General features: G+C 54.2%; 10 protein-coding genes across 10 annotated transcripts; 5 read left to right on the forward strand and 5 right to left on the reverse strand.

Moving 5' to 3' along the window:
- Positions 1-1480, reverse strand: BO97DRAFT_351012 (tetratricopeptide repeat protein; the record flags this gene model as incomplete). Its single annotated transcript, XM_025691964.1, has 5 exons — positions 1-69; positions 190-496; positions 587-680; positions 741-780; positions 836-1480. The coding sequence occupies 5 exons, from the start codon at positions 1478-1480 to the stop codon at positions 1-3; spliced, it is 1155 nt and encodes a 384-aa protein (XP_025548944.1).
- An 847-nt stretch (positions 1481-2327) lies between these two features.
- Positions 2328-3431, reverse strand: atp4 (F1F0 ATP synthase subunit 4). The gene is made up of 4 exons (XM_025700102.1): positions 3372-3431; positions 2852-3306; positions 2552-2774; positions 2328-2497 (listed from the first exon to the last, which is right to left on the reverse strand). Exons 1-4 carry the CDS (start codon positions 3400-3402, stop codon positions 2472-2474), a joined length of 735 nt encoding a protein of 244 aa, XP_025548945.1. The 5' UTR covers positions 3403-3431; the 3' UTR covers positions 2328-2471.
- Positions 3432-3591: 160 nt separating this feature from the next.
- noc4 (ribosome biosynthesis protein NOC4) lies at positions 3592-5405 on the forward strand (the record flags this gene model as incomplete). The annotated part of the gene is made up of 3 exons (XM_025698512.1): positions 3592-4044; positions 4103-4308; positions 4370-5405. Exons 1-3 carry the CDS (start codon positions 3637-3639, stop codon positions 5403-5405), a joined length of 1650 nt encoding a protein of 549 aa, XP_025548946.1. The 5' UTR covers positions 3592-3636.
- Positions 5406-5898: 493 nt separating this feature from the next.
- On the reverse strand, positions 5899-6513 carry BO97DRAFT_324381 (uncharacterized protein; the record flags this gene model as incomplete). Its single annotated transcript, XM_025691299.1, has 1 exon — positions 5899-6513. A coding segment is annotated over one exon (615 nt), but the record flags the coding sequence as incomplete, so codon positions are not given.
- A 1898-nt stretch (positions 6514-8411) lies between these two features.
- BO97DRAFT_457376 (uncharacterized protein) lies at positions 8412-9334 on the forward strand (the record flags this gene model as incomplete). The annotated part of the gene is made up of 2 exons (XM_025699202.1): positions 8412-8558; positions 8618-9334. The coding sequence occupies 2 exons, from the start codon at positions 8412-8414 to the stop codon at positions 9158-9160; spliced, it is 690 nt and encodes a 229-aa protein (XP_025548948.1). The 3' UTR covers positions 9161-9334.
- A 1343-nt stretch (positions 9335-10677) lies between these two features.
- BO97DRAFT_457378 (uncharacterized protein) lies at positions 10678-12067 on the forward strand (the record flags this gene model as incomplete). Its single annotated transcript, XM_025699203.1, has 2 exons — positions 10678-10897; positions 10987-12067. 2 exons carry the CDS (start codon positions 10678-10680, stop codon positions 11823-11825), a joined length of 1059 nt encoding a protein of 352 aa, XP_025548949.1. The 3' UTR covers positions 11826-12067.
- Positions 12068-12767: 700 nt separating this feature from the next.
- On the forward strand, positions 12768-16407 carry BO97DRAFT_310485 (uncharacterized protein; the record flags this gene model as incomplete). The annotated part of the gene is made up of 4 exons (XM_025691215.1): positions 12768-12899; positions 13067-13165; positions 13262-13561; positions 13618-16407. Coding segments are annotated over 4 exons (3321 nt in total), but the record flags the coding sequence as incomplete, so codon positions are not given.
- A 596-nt stretch (positions 16408-17003) lies between these two features.
- BO97DRAFT_395370 (MET18/MMS19 family protein) lies at positions 17004-20776 on the reverse strand. The gene is made up of 6 exons (XM_025694027.1): positions 20662-20776; positions 20307-20580; positions 20117-20214; positions 19924-20063; positions 19684-19872; positions 17004-19630 (listed from the first exon to the last, which is right to left on the reverse strand). The coding sequence occupies exons 1-6, from the start codon at positions 20741-20743 to the stop codon at positions 17231-17233; spliced, it is 3183 nt and encodes a 1060-aa protein (XP_025548951.1). The 5' UTR covers positions 20744-20776; the 3' UTR covers positions 17004-17230.
- Positions 20777-20969: 193 nt separating this feature from the next.
- BO97DRAFT_373779 (uncharacterized protein) lies at positions 20970-21936 on the forward strand. The gene is made up of 2 exons (XM_025692919.1): positions 20970-21676; positions 21748-21936. The coding sequence occupies exons 1-2, from the start codon at positions 21014-21016 to the stop codon at positions 21838-21840; spliced, it is 756 nt and encodes a 251-aa protein (XP_025548952.1). The 5' UTR covers positions 20970-21013; the 3' UTR covers positions 21841-21936.
- A 38-nt stretch (positions 21937-21974) lies between these two features.
- BO97DRAFT_407339 (ER membrane complex subunit EMC3) lies at positions 21975-23232 on the reverse strand. Its single transcript, XM_025695618.1, has 5 exons — positions 23127-23232; positions 23010-23043; positions 22584-22947; positions 22360-22521; positions 21975-22283 (listed from the first exon to the last, which is right to left on the reverse strand). Exons 1-5 carry the CDS (start codon positions 23174-23176, stop codon positions 22090-22092), a joined length of 804 nt encoding a protein of 267 aa, XP_025548953.1. The 5' UTR covers positions 23177-23232; the 3' UTR covers positions 21975-22089.
- Positions 23233-23313: the final 81 nt, after the last annotated feature.

Raw genomic sequence — 23313 nt, forward strand, 5'->3', positions numbered from 1 at the left:
CTACCAGGAATTGCCGATTATTTTGCTGCCCTTTTCCTCCGCCAATCGATAGTATTTGGCGGCCACGAACTATGTCCCCAAATTAGTCGATAAGGATAGTAAGAAATCGGAAGTCTAAGGAGTGATGCGAACGAGCCTCACAAGTTTGATGCCCGAGCTGAAAGACTCCCAGGGGGTCGAGAAACTTACTTTGTCCTTCTTCCCTCCAAACCCTTCTAGGTAGCACCAAGCAACCTCGTTCATGGCGTCCGTATCGCCGAGATTGGCGGCTGTCTCGTAGTACTGGCGTGCTGCGACGGGGTCTTTCTTGACGCCCCAGCCGTTGCGGAAGCAGTTGGCAAGCTCGAAGATCGCCAGAGTAAGCTCGCCCTTGGCAGAACCCCCCTTCTTGATACCGGCCTGGAGCGCCTCGGACTCGATCGAAGCGGAGTTGGCCGCGGCCGCCGACAAATACGTAACGGCCTTGTCCTGATCTGGCGCGCATCCCCAACCATGTCTAACAGTGAGCATGGCGTCAGTATGGTGTGCCACAATCCAAGGACACAATCCAAGGATGCAAAATCACAAGGCGACAGTCTGCTCTTACCGAAGTGCAAGCCCATAGAGCACTTGGCTGAGGGCATTGTTGGCCCCTTCCGGGTCTGCTAAGCGGCCGAACATCTTCGTCGATTGCTCCAGATCTGCCATGAATTAGCGATGAACCCAACTGCAACCGACCCTTATGACAAGGACATCCATACCTCCAGCCTCATGAAGCCGAATGGCCTCCTGGATGTTGACCTATTCCGTCTATCAGCCACAAACCCACCACCCTTCGAGCTCCCCTTCCACTTACGTCTCCCTCCGGATCATTAATTCGACTCTGGCTCGAGCTTCGCGAGCGCGAAGCCGCCCCGTCCAGCCCGAAGCCCGTCGAGGTGGTAGTCGGCGACAAGCACGCAGCGAACTGCGGATTCCGCTGCACCAGCACGGTGGCCCGGCGCTCCCATTCCGCCTCTCTGTCCTGCGCATCGCCCTTATCGGTGGTGATCCGCGGGAGGTCGGCGGGGACGTTGACGGACGACGAGCTCGAACTCCGCGACCCGCCGCGATCGAGATGCAGCAGATGCGACAGCCGGCCTTCGCTGCGCGCCCGAGGCGGCGACGTGACCGTGACCCCGGACGACTGCGAGGGCGCCCTCGACCGGCGAAACGGGTTCAGTGATTTCCGATGATGTGAGGGCGGGGAGACGGGCGAGAGCTGCGCTGCTGTCGTGTCGGTGGGCTCGGGGGCGTCGCCATCGAAGACCGGCGGCCGGAACACCTCTTGTGTCGTGGTGTCTGTGCGGATGAACGTAAATTCGGGGACCGTCGTGTTGTTCACGGGCGTTGTAGGTGCTGCTGCTGCTGCTCCCTCTGAGGCCCCATACTGGCTCGTCGTGGCTGTAGTCGTGTTGAGCAGTTTCTTATTATGGCGTTGGAGCCTGTCGCGAAGTGGCATTGTTGCGCAATGCGACGGGGTCGAAGTAGACGGGCTTATCGCGAGAGGGGTGTGGAGACTTTCTTTCGGGTCTGGCTTCCTTTGAACAAGGTGGTGGGGATGAAAGTGAAAGAAGAAAAATAACGTAGCAGGCACGATGAGGATGGATGAAAAGGAAAGCTGTGATGTAGTAAGTCGAGGTGAAAGAAGTCAGATCAATCAATCAATCAATCAATCACTTTGGTCACTTCGATCGATCAACCCCCAGCCTCTCTTACTTCGGTCGGGGCGCGCGGGCAGGCATAATAAGAAGAGGAATAAGAATAAGCGCTGGCCAGGATCGTCGAGGCTGTGTGCGTGTTTTGCAGTGCTCAGGAAACTCTGTTGCACAACCTCTCAATAAATAATAAAAATAATAACAACTTGGGGTTATAAGGGGACTTTATCCACGCTCAAACCATGGTTGGACCATTTAAACTGCCTGTCGGCTTGGCGGCAATTTCTTCATCGCTTTAATTGCTTTTGTCGCATATTAACCGGCGAGGGGACGCTTTGGCGGTTGGGACGTTGATTGTACGCGGCGTCTTAACCACAACTTCCCCCCCCCTTATTTGTTCGTTGATTATTAGTTCATAGACTTCGTCGGTAGATTCAGCGACAGTTTCAATCGTTCAGGTAATGTTCCTCGGATAGCTCGGAAGTCCGTAGCTCTTGATCTTTCATATGTGAGAGGAATAGGCCCAGTCATGCAATAGCAGGGAGAGCTCAGACTAGACAGGATCATGGCGTGGAAATTACAATATATATGCCTACATCCCATCATCCCACCCCTGTCAACTGCACTCGGCTTGGCTAAGAATATTGGAGACATAGTTCAAAGGCTTGATTCGAAGGCTTAACTTCAAATACCATGATTGTCGACCAGAATGGTACTTGGTATTCTAACTGACAACAGAAATGATCTTTAATTTGTACATGATACTTATAGCGAAGCTATCCATGCAGAATTCGTTTACTGGGCCTTGGAGGACATGATGCCTAAGTCCAGAGTTAGTGCATGAGCATGGCAAACCGTGAGGGCGTGGAACTTACGCTCAACATCAGCAACGCTCTGCTGGAGGATCTGCTGGAGAACCTTGGGGTTCTCGAGCTCCTTGTGGATCTTGCCGATGACGCTGTCAGCAAGCTCGCGCTGCTGGCGCTGCTTGACCTGACCCTCGTAGCGGACCCACGAGTCGAGGACCTGCTTGGCCTCGGTGGCCAGAGCGGTGCGCTGCTCGAGCTCGTAGGCCTTGGCCTCAAGCTGGGCGGTTTCCTACGTCATCGTTAGCAACATATCCCAGCAGGGCACCAAAGACTCGGGGTCGAGCGGGAGTGAAGAGAGATATATACCTTGGAAACAGCAAAGAGCTGCTTGGTGATCTCAACGACACCGGACAGCTCCTTGACGTTCTCCATACGCTGCTTGACAGCGTTGGTGTGGTCGGCACGGGCCTCGTTCAGGAGGTCCTTGTGCTTCTGGACCTGACCCTCAGCCCACTCGCGGTAAGCGGGACCACCGTACTTGAAGACGGCAGTGAAGACGCTGAGAAGACAGAACGCAGCAACGGTTTCCTCCGTCATGACATAGAGCTCGTTGCTGATGGCGGCGATCGACAGACCGGCGGCGGCGGAAAGGGTGGCAGTCTTGGAGACCAGGGAGTTGCCGGGCAGAGCATCGATGATCGACTGAGCCTTCTTCTTGGGGTCCTCGGTGGGCACGTTGGACGCCGAACGGGACGCGGTCAAAGTGGCAGTGATGGGAGCGACATTGCGCGTAGGAAGGGTCGGCCGCAACCGGGCGGCACCTAGAGGAGGTTAATGACCATTATCAGGTGATAGACGAGGTCGAGAAGGTCCAGGTGCGGCATACCGAGGGTGCTCTTAGCCAAACGCGAAGCCATTGTAGCGATGGACAGACCTTGACAGGATGTGATGGGTGAACGGAAATGAGGAGACTGAGGTCGGGATGGCGGTTTGGGCGGTGCGGAAGACACTAGCCGCTTCGGGTCTGGCGCCCTGGGCGGAAAAACCACTAACCGAGGGATCTCCAAAAATTCATGGTTGATTTCGGAAGAAAAGTGCCTGCGGTGGACCAGCGCTCCTCGATTTACGCCGGGTTTGCGATTTTATTCAAGATGCCTGCACCAATCGCTGCGGCCACGGCCTCCAAGAAGAGAAAGAATGTCAAAGAGGGCGGCGTCCCCTCGTCGAAACGCCGTGCCGTCGCTGAGACTGAGGCCCCCGATGCGACAGCCGATATCCAACGGCTGGAAGACCAAATATCCGAATCGCGAAAGCACTACAACAACATAGCGACCCTGATTTCGATGCTCAACACGGATGGTTCCGCCAAAAAACCGAATGTGCCCGCCGCTTTGTCTCTGTGCCGGGTATTCAGCCGATTAATCGCGGGTGGGAATTTGACCGAGTCGAGCCGTGCGGCAGAGAACGAGAAGATCATCGTTGCTTGGTTGAAAGAGCGTCTCAAGGAGTACCAGAGATCTTTGCTCTCCATCATCCGAGAGAGTGATCCCTCTTCGCAGGTCTGTTCAGAATCAGGTATTTCAGCAGGGGCAGGAGTATACTGATGTTGTCGATTAGATCACCGCCCTAACCCTGTGCCTCTGCATCATCAACGAGCGCGCGACACATCTGCCGGGCGAAGAAGGAATCTGGGTGACGGGCCTGTTCAAGAACGTGGTGGAATCTGTCGTCGAAGCCAACAACGGCCAAGCGGTTCTCTCCGAGTTCATCGAGAAGGCCAAGGAGTTTGAGGATGTGCGCTACTACACCTTCATGCAAATCTCGTACGTTGAATTGAACCATCCAAGCCGACACCAACCTATCCAAAGCTAACGCCTGGCCAAGTGAATATGCAAACACCCGACGAAGCCCAGAAACCATCGACACGCTGATCTCCATCCTCTCCGCATGCGACTCGATACCCAAACCCGACCACGAGTTCGAGAGCTTCTACACGAAAACCAGCAAGGACAACAAGCGGGTAGTGTCGGTGAACTCGCACAAGAAGCGCGCGCAAGATGCATGGCTGGCGATCCTGAGCAACAACCTGACGCAAACGCAGCGCAAGCACCTGCTGCGGATCATGGTGCACAATATTGAGCCGTGGTTCAACCGGCCGGAGCTGCTGATGGACTTCCTGACGGACTCGTACAACGTGGGCGGGGCGACGTCGCTGCTGGCGCTGTCGGGGCTGTTCTACCTCATCCAGGAGAAAAACCTGGACTACCCGCAGTTCTACGCGAAGCTGTACTCGCTGCTGGACGCGGACCTGCTGCACTCGAAGCACCGGTCGCGGTTCTTCCGCCTGCTGAACACCTTCCTGGCCTCGACGCACTTGCCCGCCGCGCTCATCGCCAGCTTCCTCAAGCTCCTGGCCCGCCTGGCCCTCAACGCCCCGCCCGCCGCCATCGTCGCCATCGCCCCCTTCACCTACAACCTCCTCAAGGAGCACCCCACCTGCGCCTTCATGCTCCACCGGCCCCTCAGCGACGACGCCCGCGCCGCCATCCTTCACGCCCGCGGCATGGACGACCCCTACGACCCCGCCGAGCCCGACCCCCTCCGCTCCCGCGCCATCGAAAGCAGTCTCTGGGAGCTCGACACCCTGCAGTCCCACTACCACCCCAACGTCGCCGCCATCGTCCGCATCCTCGCTGAGCAGTTCACAAAGCAGTTCTACAACCTCGAGGACTTCCTCGACTACACCTATCAGGGCATGCTGCAGGCCGAGCTCGGCACAGAGGACAAGCCCTTTAAGCGCGTCCCCGTCGTCGAGTACCAGATCCCCCGCCGTATCTTCACCGATCGTCTGGTCGAGGAGGATGGCGGCCAGGACACCGCGCCCGGCAGTTTGCTCAGAGAGCTTTGGGACTTTGCATGATCGGATCGGGTATCGGCGTTGCGTGACTAAAAGCAATCTTAGACTTTTTACTTAGTGTACATAATTAGAGATATCTTTCAACATCTTTCCACAGTGGGCTTGATTCAAGGCTGTAGTACATTTGCCTGGGGCAAGGCGCATTTGGAGCTGTCTATTCTATCTAACCAACAACATAGCGATTTAACAAACATGGTTGTAAACGAGTGTGGTAATCGCCCTCCGGACCCGGGAGGAAACGCAATTGCGTGGAATATCAAGAAAGTCTATAGGTAGAAGGGTAACATCAAGCGGGAGAGTAGTGATATTGGCCGCGGTGGTAGTAGTATACTCCGGCATTCCGTCGCCTCTCGCCTTGCCTTGGGTGCGTCTCATGATGAACCGGCATTGACAACGACATCCAAGCGCCATTGGCCGCAGACCCTGACCTTGAACCGTGGTGGCCGTGTGCCGAGAGCGCCAACGTGCTCAGCGGTCGTCGGGGCAGGTGTCGAGTGTCGGTCCAATCGGGCGGGGGATCCTGATTGATCGGGTCCCCGGGGTAATAGTCACAGTAGATGTCGAGGGCGAAGACACCGCGCTTCAGGTCGTCGAGGAGCTCGTCGTTGACGCGGACGGGGATGGCCTCGAGGCTGGCGCGCATCTTGTTGAGGATCGACTGCGCCTTTTTCCGGCGCCGCCTCCGCCGCACGCCGACCTCGTCCTCCATGCGCTCGAGCAGCTGCAGGATCTCCGTCTCCGTGGTCGCCTCCGTGACGGCGTCGACGACTCGCTGTGTGAGCGCGTGGAGCTCGCTGGCCACCGCTCGGAACAAGCCGTCCACCCGACCCAGCGCGTAGGTGATTTGCGCCGCCAGCGCCCGCCCAAACCGCCGTCCGTAGTACTGGTCCCAGAACTCGATCCAGTACAGGAGCCCGACGCGTGACTTGCGCAGCCGCGTGAGTTCCAGAATCGCGATGACGTTGCGGCACAGTGTCAGCGTGTACAGCGCCGTCTGCCGCGTGCTCTCGAGGAGCATCTGGCTTTGCTTGAGAGCGGCTGCTGATTCGGCCGCGGATACGCCTGCTGGCTGCTCTTGTGGGCGGTCATTGCTTATGATGCGGTAGAACCGTTGCGTCAAGTTGCTGGCTACCGTACTACTGCTGGATGAATGTGTCGCCTCCGGTTCATAGATCAGGGAAGATGAAGATGCACCTGGCACCGGAATGACGGGTATGTCTGCTTGCAACATTCCAGATGCAGACTGCAGGACTTGAGTTATAGAAGGGATGCGAATGGTGTGTTTGTGAGATTCGGTGGTAGTGACGGTCAGGTTAAGTTAAGGAGAAGTGTTAAACGAGTGTGGCAGATAACGAGTGACTCGACAGTCTATGCCATTGGTAGTGATAATAATGGTGATCGTTCGAAGAAAGAGACAGTACAAAGAGTGTGTAAGAAGAGAAATTGGCCATGGCCCCTCGTCTGGGACGGTGTCGCCCTTTTCTTTCCTGAAGAGATGCTCCATCTCAGTCTAGCACGGAAGGAACAGACGAGGGTGCAATGGGAAGCAACAGTAACCTCGCTGGGGAGCCGTGGATGCATCCGGACTCGAGCCGCTGCTGAGGGTCTCTGTTCTGCTGAAGAACCGTTGAACTTCGGTCCACCGAATAGAGTGCAGGTGAGGTTCTCAGCATCTCCGCTTTCGGTAATCGGCAAGCGGCATCGGAAGACTCGGTCAAATGTCACCGTTACGACTGACTATCCCGAGTGAGTCTCAAAGATTGACTAGTCGACTGTCGGTATAGTCAGAGTCTGATCTGCCGGAGTTTCTATTTCCGACAAAGATGATGCCGTAAACGTGCAGTGCGGTTCCTGGACGGCAACCCGTCTTGGGGCCGTTGATGCGCCAAGAGTTTGTATAGAGGACCGGTCCTGCATAAAGACCTTCAAGCTAATCTTGTGATTTGATCAGCCGTGGTGATCGGCCAGGGGGAGATCGACGAGGATGGCTGCTCGAACTCCCTCCCTGTCTGCCCCTTGCAGGTAAACACACTTCAACCAAACTGACATTTTTCCTTGACCTGGGGCATCAAAACATCGATTCTGCTTTATGCAGGTGACCTGCAGGCGAGCGCTTATACCTTATACCAAGTTAGCGCGAGAAGAGCATCTATGCGCAAGAACCGATTCTTTATGACCTGTCAGAAGGACATGGTCTCATGCCATCTAGGGGCCCTATAATTCTCGCTCATGGCGAAGTGAGAATCTCGATAACTCTGAATGTTGTGCTTCTCTGAACTATCACGAGCCATGCAGCAGGACTTGCATTCCTGGACGACTCAAGGGACCATCCTGTAGAAGTACACTACTGCCGTCGGTTATCCGATCCACGTGTGGATAATCTCGATTAGCGACTTCCACCACTATCGTCTCAATCCCACCAGCGCAATATGGTCCTGACTTGAGGCCCATGATGAACTAACTATTGCAACGCCTGCCCTGAGCGCCACCTGCAAGACTCACGGGCGAATTATGAGGGCTTGGCTTTTGCTCCTGATTCATTCCCCAGCTTGTTCAATCCATGCCGTGTATGCGCACCTCCCCAAGAATGCTAGAAAGCAAGTCCGGCATGTGCGCCCCTTCGTCTCCATCGGCATTCAGGCAGACCTATTGTTTAGCAGCGCGTTGTTTTGAGGGGAAATAAAGATCTTTTATCTGGCTGGAGTCATTTGACACCTTCTTCTTTTTCCACCTTGCTATCGCCCTCTCACCCGACTTTAGAAACTTCGCGCCAGTTCCGGGTCCGTCAAGTCAACGAGGTACGTATTGTCGTTTGTGATACTAACAAGATCGAAGAAGGCATATACTGTGCCTTTCGACACCTAGCAGGTCCACGCAGCGCAGCCTTCTCTCCTTCGATATCGCTTTCCCGCGTCAGAAACCTCTCCGTAGCGGGATAATTGCAATCCAAGGCAGTGAACGCGTGAAGGCAATCCTCATCAGAACAATCCATCACGAAGTCATCTCAAGATGCGTGCGTCGGACACTCTCGTTGCGGCTTTCGCATGTCTGGCTCAGATTGGCATTGCTGAAGCAACTTTGTCTTTCACGCAATGGCCAGCGGTCATCCGTACTGGGCAGCCGACCACTCTGAAGTGGCAGACGGACTCGGATGCTGTAAGGCTGTCACGACGCCTCTCTGGCCTATCTGATCAGATCACTAATCAATATATTAGCCCGTGACTGTCACACTCCGAAGAGGTGCTGCCCAGGACCTTGACACCGTCCAGATCCTGTCGAACAATGCCCAAGGTGGCTCCTTCACCTGGATCCCGGATTCCACGATTGAGAACGGCGATGACTATGCCTTCCAGATCGAGCAGAACGGCTACGTGAACTACTCGGGACTGTTGCAAGTCACGGACGGGTCCGACCGGAGCCCAACCACCACTGCGGTGTCGACTCCGAGCCCCCGGCCATTCACGCTGTCGGCATTTTTGACCACTCCAGCACCAAGCACAAGCATTAGGCAAAGCACCCCAACTTCGTACCCCACCGACACGGCGCCCCACGATGACATGCAGACCGTCCAGAAGGGCAATAATGGCCAGACCTTCACTGTGAATGCTGCAGACAGCGACCCCAACTCTACCCCCGCAGGAGTGTCTAACAGTAAAACTGCTATGGCTGCCTACGTGCAAAGCGGCGCTGCTTCTGTCCGCACGATGGGAATGGGCGTGGTGATTGGTGCCTTCGCCATGGTCCTCTATCTTGTCTAGTGTGACTCCAACGAGGTATCTTGGTGAAGATCAATGGACCATTTTTCTTCATTGGTGGTGGATTTTATTTCAATGTGCTCTCTGACTTTATCACCCTGATTCACATCAACTCGCAGGGGACAGAGCGGTGTTGGAAGGACTCTGGTGGGCATCAGGGGGCGACAGGCGTTGGGTGAGGTTTGATTTTCGCTTCTCTTTCTCTTGTGTATATCTATAACTAGACGCTGCTGAGGTCGGGCCGGAAGCGGATCATGATCCCAACTCCGGCGCCCGCGTTGGGAACCGGGGTTGCAGATTAGCCAAGGACCCTCGGAAGTGCTGGACGTTTTGTATGATCAGATTGATTAATCAAGAAGTGCTGCTGCTATTGCTGTTGCTATTAATACTCATGTAAACGATGCGACCAAATAAGGCTGTGGTAGTAGAGTGGAGGAGGAAGAGGCAGTGGCAGTTCGGAACTTGGAACGTCAGCAACGGGCGTGTTTCAGGCGGCCCAAAGGGAAAACCAAGGATTGGATGCATGAACCTGATCGATCATCTGCTGCTTCTAGCGGCCGTGGTTAGTGGCGGCAGTCATTGATGATTGCTATTCTTACCCAGTTATCCATGCATTGACAGCAGATGAATCACATTCATTAATTGATTGTCGCTTGCTTACTTGTAGTACCAGTCATTCTAGTCTCTCTCTCCACTACTCTGCTGCTGCTGCTGCTGCTGCTGTCGTCTTTCGAAAAGGACTACAACCTCATCTTCTCTCCTTTCCCCTCTCAGGTTTCTTTCAATCGGAACTTGAACTCGTGTCACCTCTCCAATCCCCTATTGTTAATTATCTGGTGTCTACTTGAACGGATCTGTCAAGATCTTCATATTAATCAGCCCCAGTTTGTGCTGGCGCCACCCCACGTTGTGCTTGGACAGTGACGGTATGTTCAACAACAGACCCAATTCTCCGTTTCCTGCTAGTTTCCAACCTCACCTCGATTTTTCTGCTGCGTTCTTCCCCGTCCACCGCAACTCCGGAGATTATCTCTGATGTCTCGGCGATGAATAAGCGTCAAACTGACCATCATTTAACTGTTCCTGCTGCAGATCTCCTGCAATCAAGCCTTGATCCACTCCGTGGTATGTGCTTTTCTGCTCTCCCCCTTCTTTCATGTCGCCTCCAACCTGTCCGAAGCATTCGTCCCTTTCCCCTGCCGTTTCCTCCTCCTCTTCCTACACGCTCTTTGTCGATAGCCTAGGGTTTCGGGCGCATTGAGTGGGTGCGCTGTCAGCTGCGGTTCGTTTGTTTACTGGTCTGGGGGCTGCCTTGCCAAATCCCATTGCCAGCCTGCTGGCTTCCCCTTACTGCGGCCCAACAAACGCCTGCTTTACCGGCCTGGGTCTACTCCCCTCCTCCTCTTCTGGGGCAGGTTCCTGCTTGGATTCCTGCTCCGCTCTTCTCTCTTTGCAGTGTTTCCAGTTGCGGCGCTTTTCCCTTCACCACCTGCATTCCATCCACTCCCGTTATGGTCGGAATGGCCCGATTCGGTCGGGGCAAGAAGACACCCAAGTCAGGAACCAACAATGCTGACCCGGACATGCTTTCGCTGCCTACGTCAGATCCCCGTCGAGCGCCCCGTGTCAGCCTTCCCCATGTGGAAACGCAATTGAACATGCATCAATACAATGGACTCTTCAATGAAATCTCTACTCCCGAGCGGCCGACTGATGCTCCCGCCGCGGATTCCCCGCCAGGTACGTCTTGGATCCCGGTTGATGTCCCTCCCACGGCGCATCGCTCAAATATCACGAGGGGCTAACCCAGTCATGCGTAACCGACATAGACCCCGTGCTATCCACCTCCCCGAGCGGCACCAACGGCTTCGCGAATCACACAAACCAGGATGCCTCGGCCACGGAATGGTCGTCGGCGGTCGGGCATGCGGCGACGGGAAAGTCCGGGCGCGTTATCCATAACCTCCAGGAAGAAGTCGCGCGCTTGACTCGAGAGTGTAGTCTCTATCGCTCTCGCGCCGAGGAGACGCAGCGCATGAACGATGCCTACAAGGTCCAGGTACAGAACATGACCGAGCGACTCCGAAATCTCGAGCAAGCGAACGAGACGAACCTCCATTCGATCGCGCGGAAGGACAAGAAAATCGACGAGCTGCGAGCGGAGGTACAGACCGAAAAGGATCGCAGAGTGCAGGCGGAGGGCGAGGCCAAGAAAGTCAATCAGTTGATGGGGGTGGCCCGCGACGATTTCCACCGCAAATGTGCCGAGCTGCAGGAAATCTCCAACCATTCTCGGACTCAGTACGATGTCTTGGCCCAGTCGGCGCACCGTGAACGAGCGGAACAGCAGCGGAAGCTCAAGTCGATCAAGGATGATATCGCGGCCATGAAGAAGCATCACGACGCAAAGAATACTAAGCTGGAGCGTTTGGAGGCGATTATGGCGGAGAAGGATCAGGAGATTGAGCTCAATAGGGAGAGATTCGACCAGCTTTTTGCAAACTATGAGGCTTATAAGCAGGCGCAAGACGACGAAGTCGGAACGCTGATCGAGATCGGCCGGCGAGGCGAGGCCAAGATCAACGCCACGCTGGCTTCGCTGAAAGAAACCGAAGGGAAAATGAAGTGGATCATTCAGGTCAAACAACAGGTCAAGGACGCTGAATAATTGATCCAGCACAGTCTATGACGGTCCAAGCAATACCTATGGCAGGCGCCCACTCGGTTGACAGATTCGGGTCAACGGCGGGCACGTTGACCTTGATTACGGAAAATCCTCAGCTTGCAACCCAGTATCCCAATGGAGCACTCGTACCCTCTTGCGTGCAACTCGGCAACGGCAACGACAACGGTCATCGAGGACCATGAAACACATCTTCTACATTCCATTCTTGTACTCTTTATCTTTCCACTTCATCTTCAACCTTCTCTGCATGTGTTTCTTACCTACTGTTACTTATTCATACATGCTCCCTGGCATATCTCTGGGAGATATATGGTGTTTGGGAGTGCTTGATACCCTGGGAAACATAGACCGTCATGTCCCCTACTACTCTTATTTGTGACTATCGTGTTCGAAGTACAAAGCTGTTCAAATCCAATATTCTTCGATAGGTGTGTGTGTTTTAATCCACATGCCGTGTCACAATAATACTTATCTATCTTTGGTTTCTTGAAAAATACCATATTGGAAGGTGTCTGGGCGGAGCAACTCTGTTGTCTGCATTCACCCGCTCTCTGTTTGATCTAAGCACTGTCACTGAGGTAACTGACTGTGACCGGTAAATGGCTCTGGAAGCGCTCACTATTGATTCACTAGGACTGTTACTCATGGTCCAGTGGGCTGTCACTCAGGACTAGCTCTGTTTGTTGCCCCTGCCTAATTTTCCCGTTCCTCCTGTCTCATCTCTTGCCTTCCCTTCCTTTTGCTTTTGCTCCGTCCTTCTCCCCATCTCTTCACTTTCTCACCATCTCGGTTCAACGCGTGATAGCCTTTTCCTCGATCTTCCTCGCAGATCGTTTGTTGATACGTTGTTGGTCTCGTGAATCTGTCGTATACAGCCGAGGGCGGCTTTAGATACGCGTTTTATTGTTGACAATTGTTGCCGGAATGGCGAACGAGGAGCGCCTGGCGCTCGCCTCGATATGGGGTTTTGAACCGATAGGTGTAAGTGGCCCTACCATTCACAAGAGTCAATCTGCCAATGCCAATTCCGTTCAGGTCCAGGAGATCAGTGAAGAAGTCAGGTATATTGTCCGACACCCGGGCTTTCGGCTCAATATGATTGACTTGCCCGCAGGAATTTGACCTCTCAACATGATTGTCATATTGAATATATCAGGCTTGATAATGTGGGTATATATCCAGCATCTCTTTTCCTTCCATCACTGACATATTCTGACCATAAGGTCCTCTCCGTCAAAGGCTCCCTCGACGATTACACAACGAAGATCGCCAACGTTGTGTCTAATACTATCGCGGGCCAGGAGTACAAAGACCTACTTGATGTCAGCCTGTGATTTTTCGATCTCTTGTCATCTGCCAATTTCAAGCCCCATATACTGATGGCCATGATGTCGATGCAGGCTCCCCGCATATACCAGTTGGATATGACGTCTACCCTCCAGGGCGTTGGCCACGTGGACGAAATGAATGGACCTCTGGACGAGGGTTATGAGCTGATTCCCACCTCCACGATTCATATAACTAAGTTTTGGCTTTCGTCTCGCGGGGGTTTGGGATGCTATTCCTTTGAGTCTAGGAACATACTCTCAAGCATTGCTGAGCTCACTACCACCGAGATCACTATGCTCGACGATACGCAAGGAATCCAAGTCTCAGGAACCAGTGCAGTGGATGTTGATGATGCTCTGGCAAAGCTTTCTCGGGTTGAGAAACCATTGGTAAGTCCACCTCCCATCGCCACAAAACGGCAGCGGCTCATTGTTTGGTGTCCTAGACATGCCTTCAACATCCTATCATGGCCAACATGCTGGTCGTTTCGGAAGATGATGGGTTCCGCTATCGTATTCAGAAGTACAATACACTGAACCCGATCGCCCAGAGTCGGGTTCTAGCCGATCCGATCCTAGGCAGGTATGCTGTTCCGGGGGAGATGTACGTCACGGTGCAATTCTCCCTCGATAAAGTGACTCACTCAATGGGAATGCCAACCAATTTGAAAAATCCGCCCCATCTTGTCAACGACCCTGGTAAATCTCGTATTTGGAATGACTTTGTTTTCCAGCCGCTTGGAAGTGGCGAGGGATATCATGCAGTAATCTCGATGGCCGAAAGCACCATACCTGGAACCCGCGCAATGACAATAGAGGAGGTCTCAGCTTCGCTGCACCCTTACCTGACCGCTGAAAAAGCAAAGCAGGTCAATCAATGGGTTGTTGAGGGGGCACGAGTGGAGAGAGATGTTCCTGAAACAGGTTCCGTGGCTCCAGATACCGCACAGGCTCCTGTCCCCAAGGCCTTTGCGCTTGTACCACGCGATGTGACTGGTGCAGCCGGGGCCCAGAAACCGACCGGTGTAAAAGTGCGCAGGGTCGCTCCAGCTGTCTCAAAGCCAGTGTCTCAGGCGGCTCCCTCAGCTACTAAGCCGAAATCAAGTTCGAACGGAGCTCCTCCGGTGACAGAGCCTAGATCACCCAAATCCGAAAATCCGGGTTTGAATGAATACGAGCTTTCGCCTAGGAAACGCTGGGTGATGCAATATGATATCAAGAATGGCGAGCAGAACTTACAGGCTCCAATGTCGGAGGCAAAGGCTCCTGGACCTCAATCTCAGGCTCAGCTCTCTGAAGACAAGTCAATTTTGCCATCTACATTTGACACTACTCGTTACGGCCTGAAGAGTCCTTCATCACTGCAACGGCCTTGGAGCCGACGAGGTAACCCCAGCTTTGGTTCAGCAACAAGATGGAAGGCCAGCCGTCAGAATCAGCTCATTGACATCAACGTGCCTGTAACCGCCGCCACCAGCTCCCAGATTATATCATTTGATCAACCAGCTCTTCTCCCATCAGCCTTCTCGTCTAGCGCTGACACCACGGCTTCGTTTGACAAGAACACTTCGGACCTTGCTGGGCTGACCATTGGGCCTGGAAGTTACCTGGAGTCCAGTGAGTCTGGGTCTGGACATGGACCTACTACTCCAGTCAATGGTAGCGTTGCATACCAAGAGGAAAGGCTCGGTGCACTGCGCGAAAAATACAACGCAACAAGTCGCGAGGTGATTTCCACATCCAATGCAATTTCCAATGCTCCAGCCTCCCGAAGTCAAGCAAACGAGATATGGGTCAAAGCTATGATTACTGATTTGGAAAGAGCACAGCGCTCAGAAAAAGAGTCCTCCGATGAGGTTGCATCTAGAAAGTTTCACAAAACCAGACACAGGGCTCCAAAGAGTGCTAGTGCTGCTAAAAGCAAGGCAGAAGCCAAGGCGAGAAGGCAAGCGACGCTTGAAGATTCCTGGGGCATTGGCAAGCCGAAGAAAAAGCCTACCGCCGCCTCAGTTGAACAGAACCCAGCCGCAAGTTCCAATATGCAAGCTTCGAACGTGCCAAAGCCAGCTCCCGTAGAAGACGCTGCCTTCAAGAAGCAGGTGAAGAATCTTCATGATGCCATTATTCCCATCCTTGACTCGGCGGCGTGCTTTCCTGGAGCGATGAATATCGAGATGCAGCTTGGTCTGGTCTTGATACCTCTTCTTCCCATGACCTACAGCCAAGAATCCATGACTTTGGATGGCTGGACAAAATTGTTTCGTCCACCACGCGGCTTATTCGCTCCGACCACAAAGTTCGTCACAAGACTTACCACTTCTGGTGCCGACATTGACCATATCGTAGACATTCGAACTTCCAAGGCCGATGGCAAGCGTCGCCTATTCGAGCAGGACTACACGGATTACGGCGTCTCCTATGAATATCACTTTCGCACTAGATCTAACAAGGTCTACATGGTAGCCATCGATGAGAATGGGAGTCACAGCATCCGAGAGCCAGGAAAAGCCCTTGGTGGAGTCAACTTCCACTTCCCAGGTCACACGTGGGATGCAAGAATGTCGGTCAGCAAAGCGACGGGGTTCGCATGTGACACTAATTCGGATATTGAACAGATCGCCCAGCATCTCATCAAGAGCATCTGGATCGAACCGGACAAATTCCTCATCCGCATTTACACGCGTCTGCCCACCGAGATTGAAAACAAAGTCACCCTGGAGAATGTCTATATGAAGCGATGGACTCGGCACCGTCACCTGCAGCCCGGCGAAGCTGCATCCGCCTCGGGTCCCAAAGCAGCAACTGTGGCCGACAAAGTCTGCAACGATGATGGCAATGCCACCTCCCACATCTTCCTGCAGATCACAGAAGTGCAAGACCTCATCCACGGGAAACACCCCACTGAGCCGGAAGTCAAGCGAGCCCGGGCCACGCCGCCGGCAGATATGGTGAGCAACGGTCGACTCTGGTACGAAGTCGCGCTGGTCAGCCCCGCGATCGATGCCCTCCTCAACTCCAACGCCGACCTCGAAGTGGGCGAGCGCTCAAGTGACTGGCGCGGTATTGACCTCTTCGGCCGAGACGCCGCCGCGCTGCTCGGTGGTGGTGGTGGTGGTGGTGGTGAACACCAAAAGCCCAGCCCCGTCGCCAAAGCAATCGGTCACGCAGGTCTCGGAGATCTCCTTAGTCTGGCCAAGACGGTGATCCAGCGGATCGACGCCGTGGGGTTCTGGAATGCTCGGCCGGGGGTTGACGTCGTGTCGGTCGTTGAGCCCTCGTTCCGCGGCGACGTTCAGCCCGGTACGGTTGTGGGGATGCTTTACGGCGACTCGGAGAGTGAGGAAACGCTGGGGGCCCGGGTGGATTCGAGGGGCGTGATCCGGTATCCGCCGCAGGTTGATGTGTTTGCACCTGAGGAATACTGGTGACTTGGTTCGGTTTGGTTCGGGAGTGTTGTGGGTGGACAGGGACTGAGGGAGCTAGAATGTAACTTTCGGGAGGAGGGATTAAGCAGTCAGTCTTAGTGTTTTTTCTGCTGGTTTAACTGATTTCGTAGCTTAAGAGGTTACATCGTAGGTAGAGTTCGAACAAATGCCATGGAATTCTTGCTTGCAGCACAGTCTTGAATCGAATCTCAATTCCTTCATTCAGCGGTCACACCGTAGTCATCCCCAACAATAACGAATTGACTATGGTCTACCAGACATCAACGGATCTTAATCTAAAATCCGAGGTGGATGGGTACATTCATCTCTATATCAGAACCAGACCACATCAGTAACAAACTCACTTCTAGATCCTTCTGAAGCTCAGAACCCCATACTACAGTCTTCACAAACTATCAATCAACCAGATCAGGAGATCTATCAAATCACTCTACCTTCATCAGTCTCTCTCCTATATATCTCGGAGTCACTCCCATTCTACCAACGAAACCTCAATCCTATCCAACTCTACCATACCCTACTCCGGGATGCAAAACCCGGGTAATGCAAGCAAAGAATGCAACGCACACATCATACTCCAGAATAAAGGTCCGAAAAAAAAAAAAGATGTAATCTAATCCTCCTCCTCAGGCGCATCATCCACACCGCGCAACCACGCACCACGCGCATCGACAGCCGCCTTGCGCACCTCGCGCTTCGGATCATCGAGCACCGTCCTCAGGGCGCGCACAACCTGGTTCTTAACCGCTAACAGCGGGGAGAGCGTCCCTGCGCGTGCGATGGCTGGTGCGTTTGCACCAGCTGGAGAAGGAGGCGGGGGCTGAGCGAGCAAGAACAGGCAGTTCAGTGCGTCGACGCGGAGGCGCGGCAGGGCGTTGGCGGGCGTGTATTGCGCGGTTTGCAGGAGGCGGGTCACTAGGCTTTGTACGTGGCCTGTCTGGTCCAGGACCGGGACGCCGCTGTCGCGGATGATGACGGCTAGGGTTTCGAGGGTGGCGGTGCGGACGGGGTAGGAGGATGGGGTGTGGAGGTCTAGGCTCTGGAGGAGGAGCGGGAGGAGGGTGGGGAGCTCGGGGAGCACGAGCGGCGGTGGGATGGTGGAGAGGATCCCGCTTAGGGCTGTTAGGTGCGCGGGTTTGATGTGTGGGTTGTTGTTTGCTTGGTTGTTGTTGGAGGTGGAGAGGTTGACTTCGCGGATGCGGGCGGAGATGAGTGGTGTCAGTGTTGTGAAGACGCGCTGTTTGCTTAGCAGTCGGATGTTGGCGCCGTTGGTCGCGCTGAGGATGTCGTCTGCGCGTAGGAGGATCGCGAAGCTGCGCGCGGTCATTAGGCTTGTGTTCTCGTCGGGCGAGGACACGAGCGCCAGCAGCGAGGTCAGCAGATCCGTGGTTGCGGGCGCGAGGCGCAGGATCAGGCCCTTGGCGAGCCAGATCAGCGTGTTGATTGTGCCCGCGGTTACGTTGCTGGCGGTGCTGTTGGGCGGTAGGAGGGTGTAGAAGAGGGAGGTCGCCAGAGGCAGGTCGGCCTTGGGGAGGAATTTGTTGGCCAGCAGCGCCAGGTGCCGCGTGAAGGCGTGTTGGGTCGCTGGGTCGGTCTCGCTGATCGAGCGGTTGGCGAGGTCGGCGAGCAGTGCGGCCATGTTGGGGTCAGTGGTGTAGGGCAGGTTCTGGATGTCTGCTGGAAGGCCGGCCAGGATGAAAGTCGAGAGAATCATCGTGCGTCGCTGATTTTCGGTAGATGATGGCGCGAAGGGGACCGGCTGGAACTCCTCGGCCGGGGTGAACAGGGTGTAGACGTTGTGGGCGATCTCATCCTGCTTGCTTCGAGGCAATGCTCTGACGATGAGATTGCAGACTCGGCCCAGGATATCCAGGACTGAGACGTCGCTGAGGATGTTGTTCGGGGCCTTGGCTGAGGTGGACGTTGCAGCAGCGCTGCGGCACAGACCGACCACGATCTTGTCGTAGTAGAACTCCAGGCTCGGGTCTTCCTCCATCTTTCTCTTGTTCATGACGTACAGAATAGTCAGGAGGATCGTCCGCGGGTACTCCACGGAACCGGACTGCTCCTGCTGCAGCAAGAGGTTCAGTTTGCTGAGCAGTCTCCGCACCAGCGTCTCGAAGATGTCCTTCTCAACGCTGATCTGTGCGAGGACGTCGAGAGTGTTCATGTACCCACTGTCCGCTTCATCGGTTGAGTCAGGGAGTGTAGCCACAAAGGCAGGGAAAGTGATGTCCAGAATCAGACGGGGCTTGTGTTTTGAAATCTCCGTCAGAGCAGTGATTGCTTCCTTTTTTAGGTCGTCACGTCCGACGGATTCCTCCTTCAGGAGGATCTCATCGAGGTATTGCACGAACAACCCAATCTCGTTGTCTTGAAAGAAATCGCGCAAGACCGATAACCGCAGGAACCCCTTGAGTGCCGAAATCCGGAATGAAACCTCTTCCTTGATAGCTCCCATCAATGCCTGGCCGAAGATCTCCGAAAACTGGTCCTTGAACTCGAGTAGAGGATTTTCGAAAGCAACCTCCGAGTCGCGCGAGGTCCATTCGCCAAAGACCTTGATAGAGGAATCGAAGAGAACACCCAGTGTTTCCAAGAGTGCTCGTTGCTTGGCGATTCCATCAGCCTCCTGGTAGATGGTCAGTAGGGGCGCGACGACGGCCTGTATGATCAATGTAAATGCAGCTGCCGAGGCAGACGACACAGAGCTGAGGATCTGTTGGGCAGGCTTTGCCTGTTTCTGTTGAGGCTCGCGCAGCTGCTCGCTGCATTCCTTGGTGATTGGGCGCAAATACTGCGCAAGAGGCAACTGATCGGATGTTTGCGTGACGCCTTCCGACAAACGCTTGGCGATACCTTTCAGCACCTGGAGGGAGAGCTCGGAGAGGAATTCCTCCTGAGCGTTCAAGATCTCAAACTTTAACGTCTCCCATATCGTGATAGAATAGCGAGACACAGTGTTAGGGTCATACGCCTCGACACAGGCGATCAGAGCATTGAGAGCGTCCCTCTTTAAAATGATCAGCCTATATACAAACATGCCCTGGACCATGTGGAGCATACCTTGACATTCGGGGATGTCGAGTCAAGCTTATCCAGCAAGGACGGAATAGCATACGGCGCAAACAGACTGTTTGATGAAATGCAATCCTGCAGGCGATCCTTCAAGTCTTGAGCCGTGATGCCGTACGGATCGTTCGGCGGAGGTCTGAAGGTGATAGGGAAGTAATTGTAGACCGAGTCGAATAGAAGCTTCGGAGGTCAGCCGTGGGAGTCGACCTAGGAGATTTCGGCAGCACGTACCTCCGCATGGTTGGAGACGTCCCATTCCACCATAACCACTTTGAGGATGGAGAACACCAACATCAGGTTGCGAGGATCCTTTTCGCCCGTGACGAGGTCCACAATTCCAACCAGAGACTCTTCACCCATATCATGAAGTGCTGTATCGGTCAGTGCTCCGGACCATAAATTTCGGATGTATTTGTTAACGCACCGGCACGGTAATTCAACATTAATTCGTTCAACAACTGGTAAACCTGGAATCTCTGAGACTGGGAGCGAGACTGCAGTTCCTGGAAGTGTTCGAAAATACTGCACAAGTCAGTCTCTGCTTCCATGTTGAGTTTGCCGAGCACTTCAGCGGCGTGACCCCAGCTCCTCCACCAGGGAAACCAAGCACTTACGCCCGAGCGACCTCTTCAGCCAGAGGCTTGTTAAATCGATCCAGCTTCTGCAGCGTCTCCAGCCCCGCAACAGCCCCTCCATCCTGGATCCGGTCGCAAAAGAAGGTCGTCAGAACTTGGATCTGTTGCCTGGAGAGGAATTTCGCGGGAAGCTCCCGGATGATGGCCGTCAAATAGGACACGGCTTTGCCGCGGAGGATGGGGTCGTCATCGTTGATGTATTCGCCTAGCGACTGAACCACTTCAATGAGCGTCGTCTTCTTGTTCTCCACATCTGACAACCATGTGCGTTAGAAATAGACATACGCACCCGGACCGGGGAAACCTTTGCGGAAGGGAAGAGTTTCAACTTTACCTTGAGCAACTCGTTCAGCAATCTGCTTGGCTTCCTGCTTATCGTGGTCCACGACCAGCATAAAAGTCTGCAATGCCGACATGCTGGTAGCGTGAAGGGGAAAGATGGAAATTCGTTTCGGCGCAGAGAGGTTCTAGCAATTCCCCCCTCCTTCTCCGCGACCGGAACATGACGCTGCAGGCTGTTTGTGGCCATTGCCCTTATCGATAAGAGAATATCACGTGGACTGGCGGTTCTTTGGCCTCGTTGCGTTGCGTCATGGGCGGGCGGGACACGAGCATCGACTGTATGTACTGTAGTACTGAAGTAAACTATATATCATCAACCACCAACTTTTCTACCCTACCCCAAGATGCGCAAATTCCCCCTCAATATAATTTTGACCCTTCTAGTCTTATACATTGTAGTCCTCCCCACCACCGCGACCTGGGATCTCCGCTTCCGCAAACGCCTCCCCAGCCCACTAATCAACCCACCGCACCTCCGCCACGAGCGCCGCCTAGGCGATAACCTCGACGCCATCAAGAAGTGGCTCTCATACCAACAGCAACCCCTAGCAGCAGCCGCAGAAATGGGCAGCAACCCGTCCAGCAATGCAGTGCTCCCGCCGGTCTCTTCAGGTGACGGAGGAGATGGCCGCAAGAGCGACGGGGTGATCGTCTCAGACGTGCTCCCCAAGACCAAGGGCGTGAACATCTTCGCCTCTCTGACACGGCAGTTCGAGTCCGTTGAGGCGCGTCTTGACGACGCCGCCCGCAACGTCACCGTGCTGGCGCCCCGCAACAGCGCCATCCAGGACCTGCCGCGCAAGCCGTGGGAGAATCCCGACGACTATGAGCGGTTCGGCGAGGCGAACGCGTATGCCGGCCAGGACGGTCAGGATCGCGCTACCCGTAACCTGGAGCGGTTTGTTAAGGCGCATGTTGTTGTGAAGAGTCCGTGGCCTGAGGGTGAGGAGGCTGAAACGCTGGCTGGTGATCGGTTGACTTGGTCTAGGGTTGGGGACAAGATTCGGGTACGTATGGGCGCGAAATCACTGGCTATACTTTTACTAGTGGGAAGGATTTGTGGCTGACTGCGTTTTAGATTCAACCGGGCGATGTGGAGGTGGATAGTATTGCTGAGAAAGTTTCGAATGGGGAGGTGTGGGTTCTTAATGGGGTGATCAATTATCGCTAGGCCGTAGATTATATATTTTGCGTCAAGCGATGACCTGCTTCTGAATGTGATGATCAATGATGTTAATATGAATACATACTACTTTCTGCACGCTACGCTTGAGTTACTTGAAATACAGGACATAGTAATTATATGAACGAATATGTCATTGTCTTAATTTGCATCGTCACACGGCATGCATCAGGCTTACATTGTGAACACTACATACCAGACAACAGTCGACACAAAACCGCTCCCCCGAACACCAAATTAATACGCTTCCCTGGCGCCATAGTTCTGCAGAATTCGCTCCTCAATACCATCCAGAATGCAAAAGTGTTCCATAACCGCGAGGTTCTCGGCCTCGTTCTGATACATCTTATCGGGATCCTGGCCCGGCTGGAAGGGGTTCATGCCAGCAGCAGGGTTCATACCCGCCATCTGCTGAGACATGTGGTTGGCAGCTAGTAGTCATTGAGGTTAGTCCAAAGTATCTCCAACACGGAACGAGTAAACAGGCTTGCGTGCAATCTGACTCACCATTATCGCTACCGAGAATAAACCCGAACACAGACTGTAACCCGAACAGATTCAGGAAGTACCACGACAGACTGGACACCCATCTAACATCCAAGTCGCGGGTCATGACACCAGACTGCAGCATGGACTTGAACCGGATAGTCAAAGGGAAGGGCAATTTCACTATCAATTTCCATCCCCGTCAGCAACTTCACCCCCATTACTCTAGACCAACAAAAACTTACAGATAACAAACCCCGAGAAGAAGGCGTTGATCCAGCTCATAATCAGCGTCTGCGGGATCATCATCATCATATTACCCTTCATCATGCCCATCATGGCCTCCATGCCGGCCGGATCCGTCATGGGATTTGCCGGCGGCTGGCCGCGGTTTCCGGGGTCCTTCAAGAAGGCGCCGTCGTGGTAGGCCGAGATGAGGTAGTTCTTCCGCATCTCGAAGGAGTCTTTGCTGAGCACGTAGGCGTTGTTCCGGAAGTTGACGCCGCGAATGAGGCCGAGGCGTTCGCGCGATTCGGCCAGCGTGGATGCGGGCTTCGGCGGGCTGTTCATCAGGATTGTGGCATAATGGCGCAGGATACCGGTGAGGATCTGAGTTCCTTGAGATGAGCCACTGGAGCTTTGCAAATACAGGCTGGGAAGGGAAAGCGTACCATGACAATGGTGATAGGAAACACGATCCAATAGCTAGTTGGGCAAGATATCACATCACGTCAGTTTTTGGCTTCGCCAGAATCATCCCCGTCTCGGGAGAGAAGTATCGGACGTACAAAAGAGCAGGATCCCGAAGGATCGTCTGCTCGACCCCTTGCAAAGCCATGTTGAACAATATTCGCGTGCAAGATTAGGGAATGCTGACGTTCAGTTCGGACCGAGAAGCAGAAGACGGAGGACGGGGAGCTCCCCACGAAGTTCGATGGGGGCGGGACGAACGGCGGCGGCCTTACTGCCTTGGCG

Source organism: Aspergillus homomorphus, assembly GCF_003184865.1.
Source record: "Aspergillus homomorphus CBS 101889 unplaced genomic scaffold BO97scaffold_34, whole genome shotgun sequence".
In the NCBI taxonomy this organism is placed as follows: Eukaryota; Fungi; Ascomycota; class Eurotiomycetes; order Eurotiales; family Aspergillaceae; genus Aspergillus; species Aspergillus homomorphus.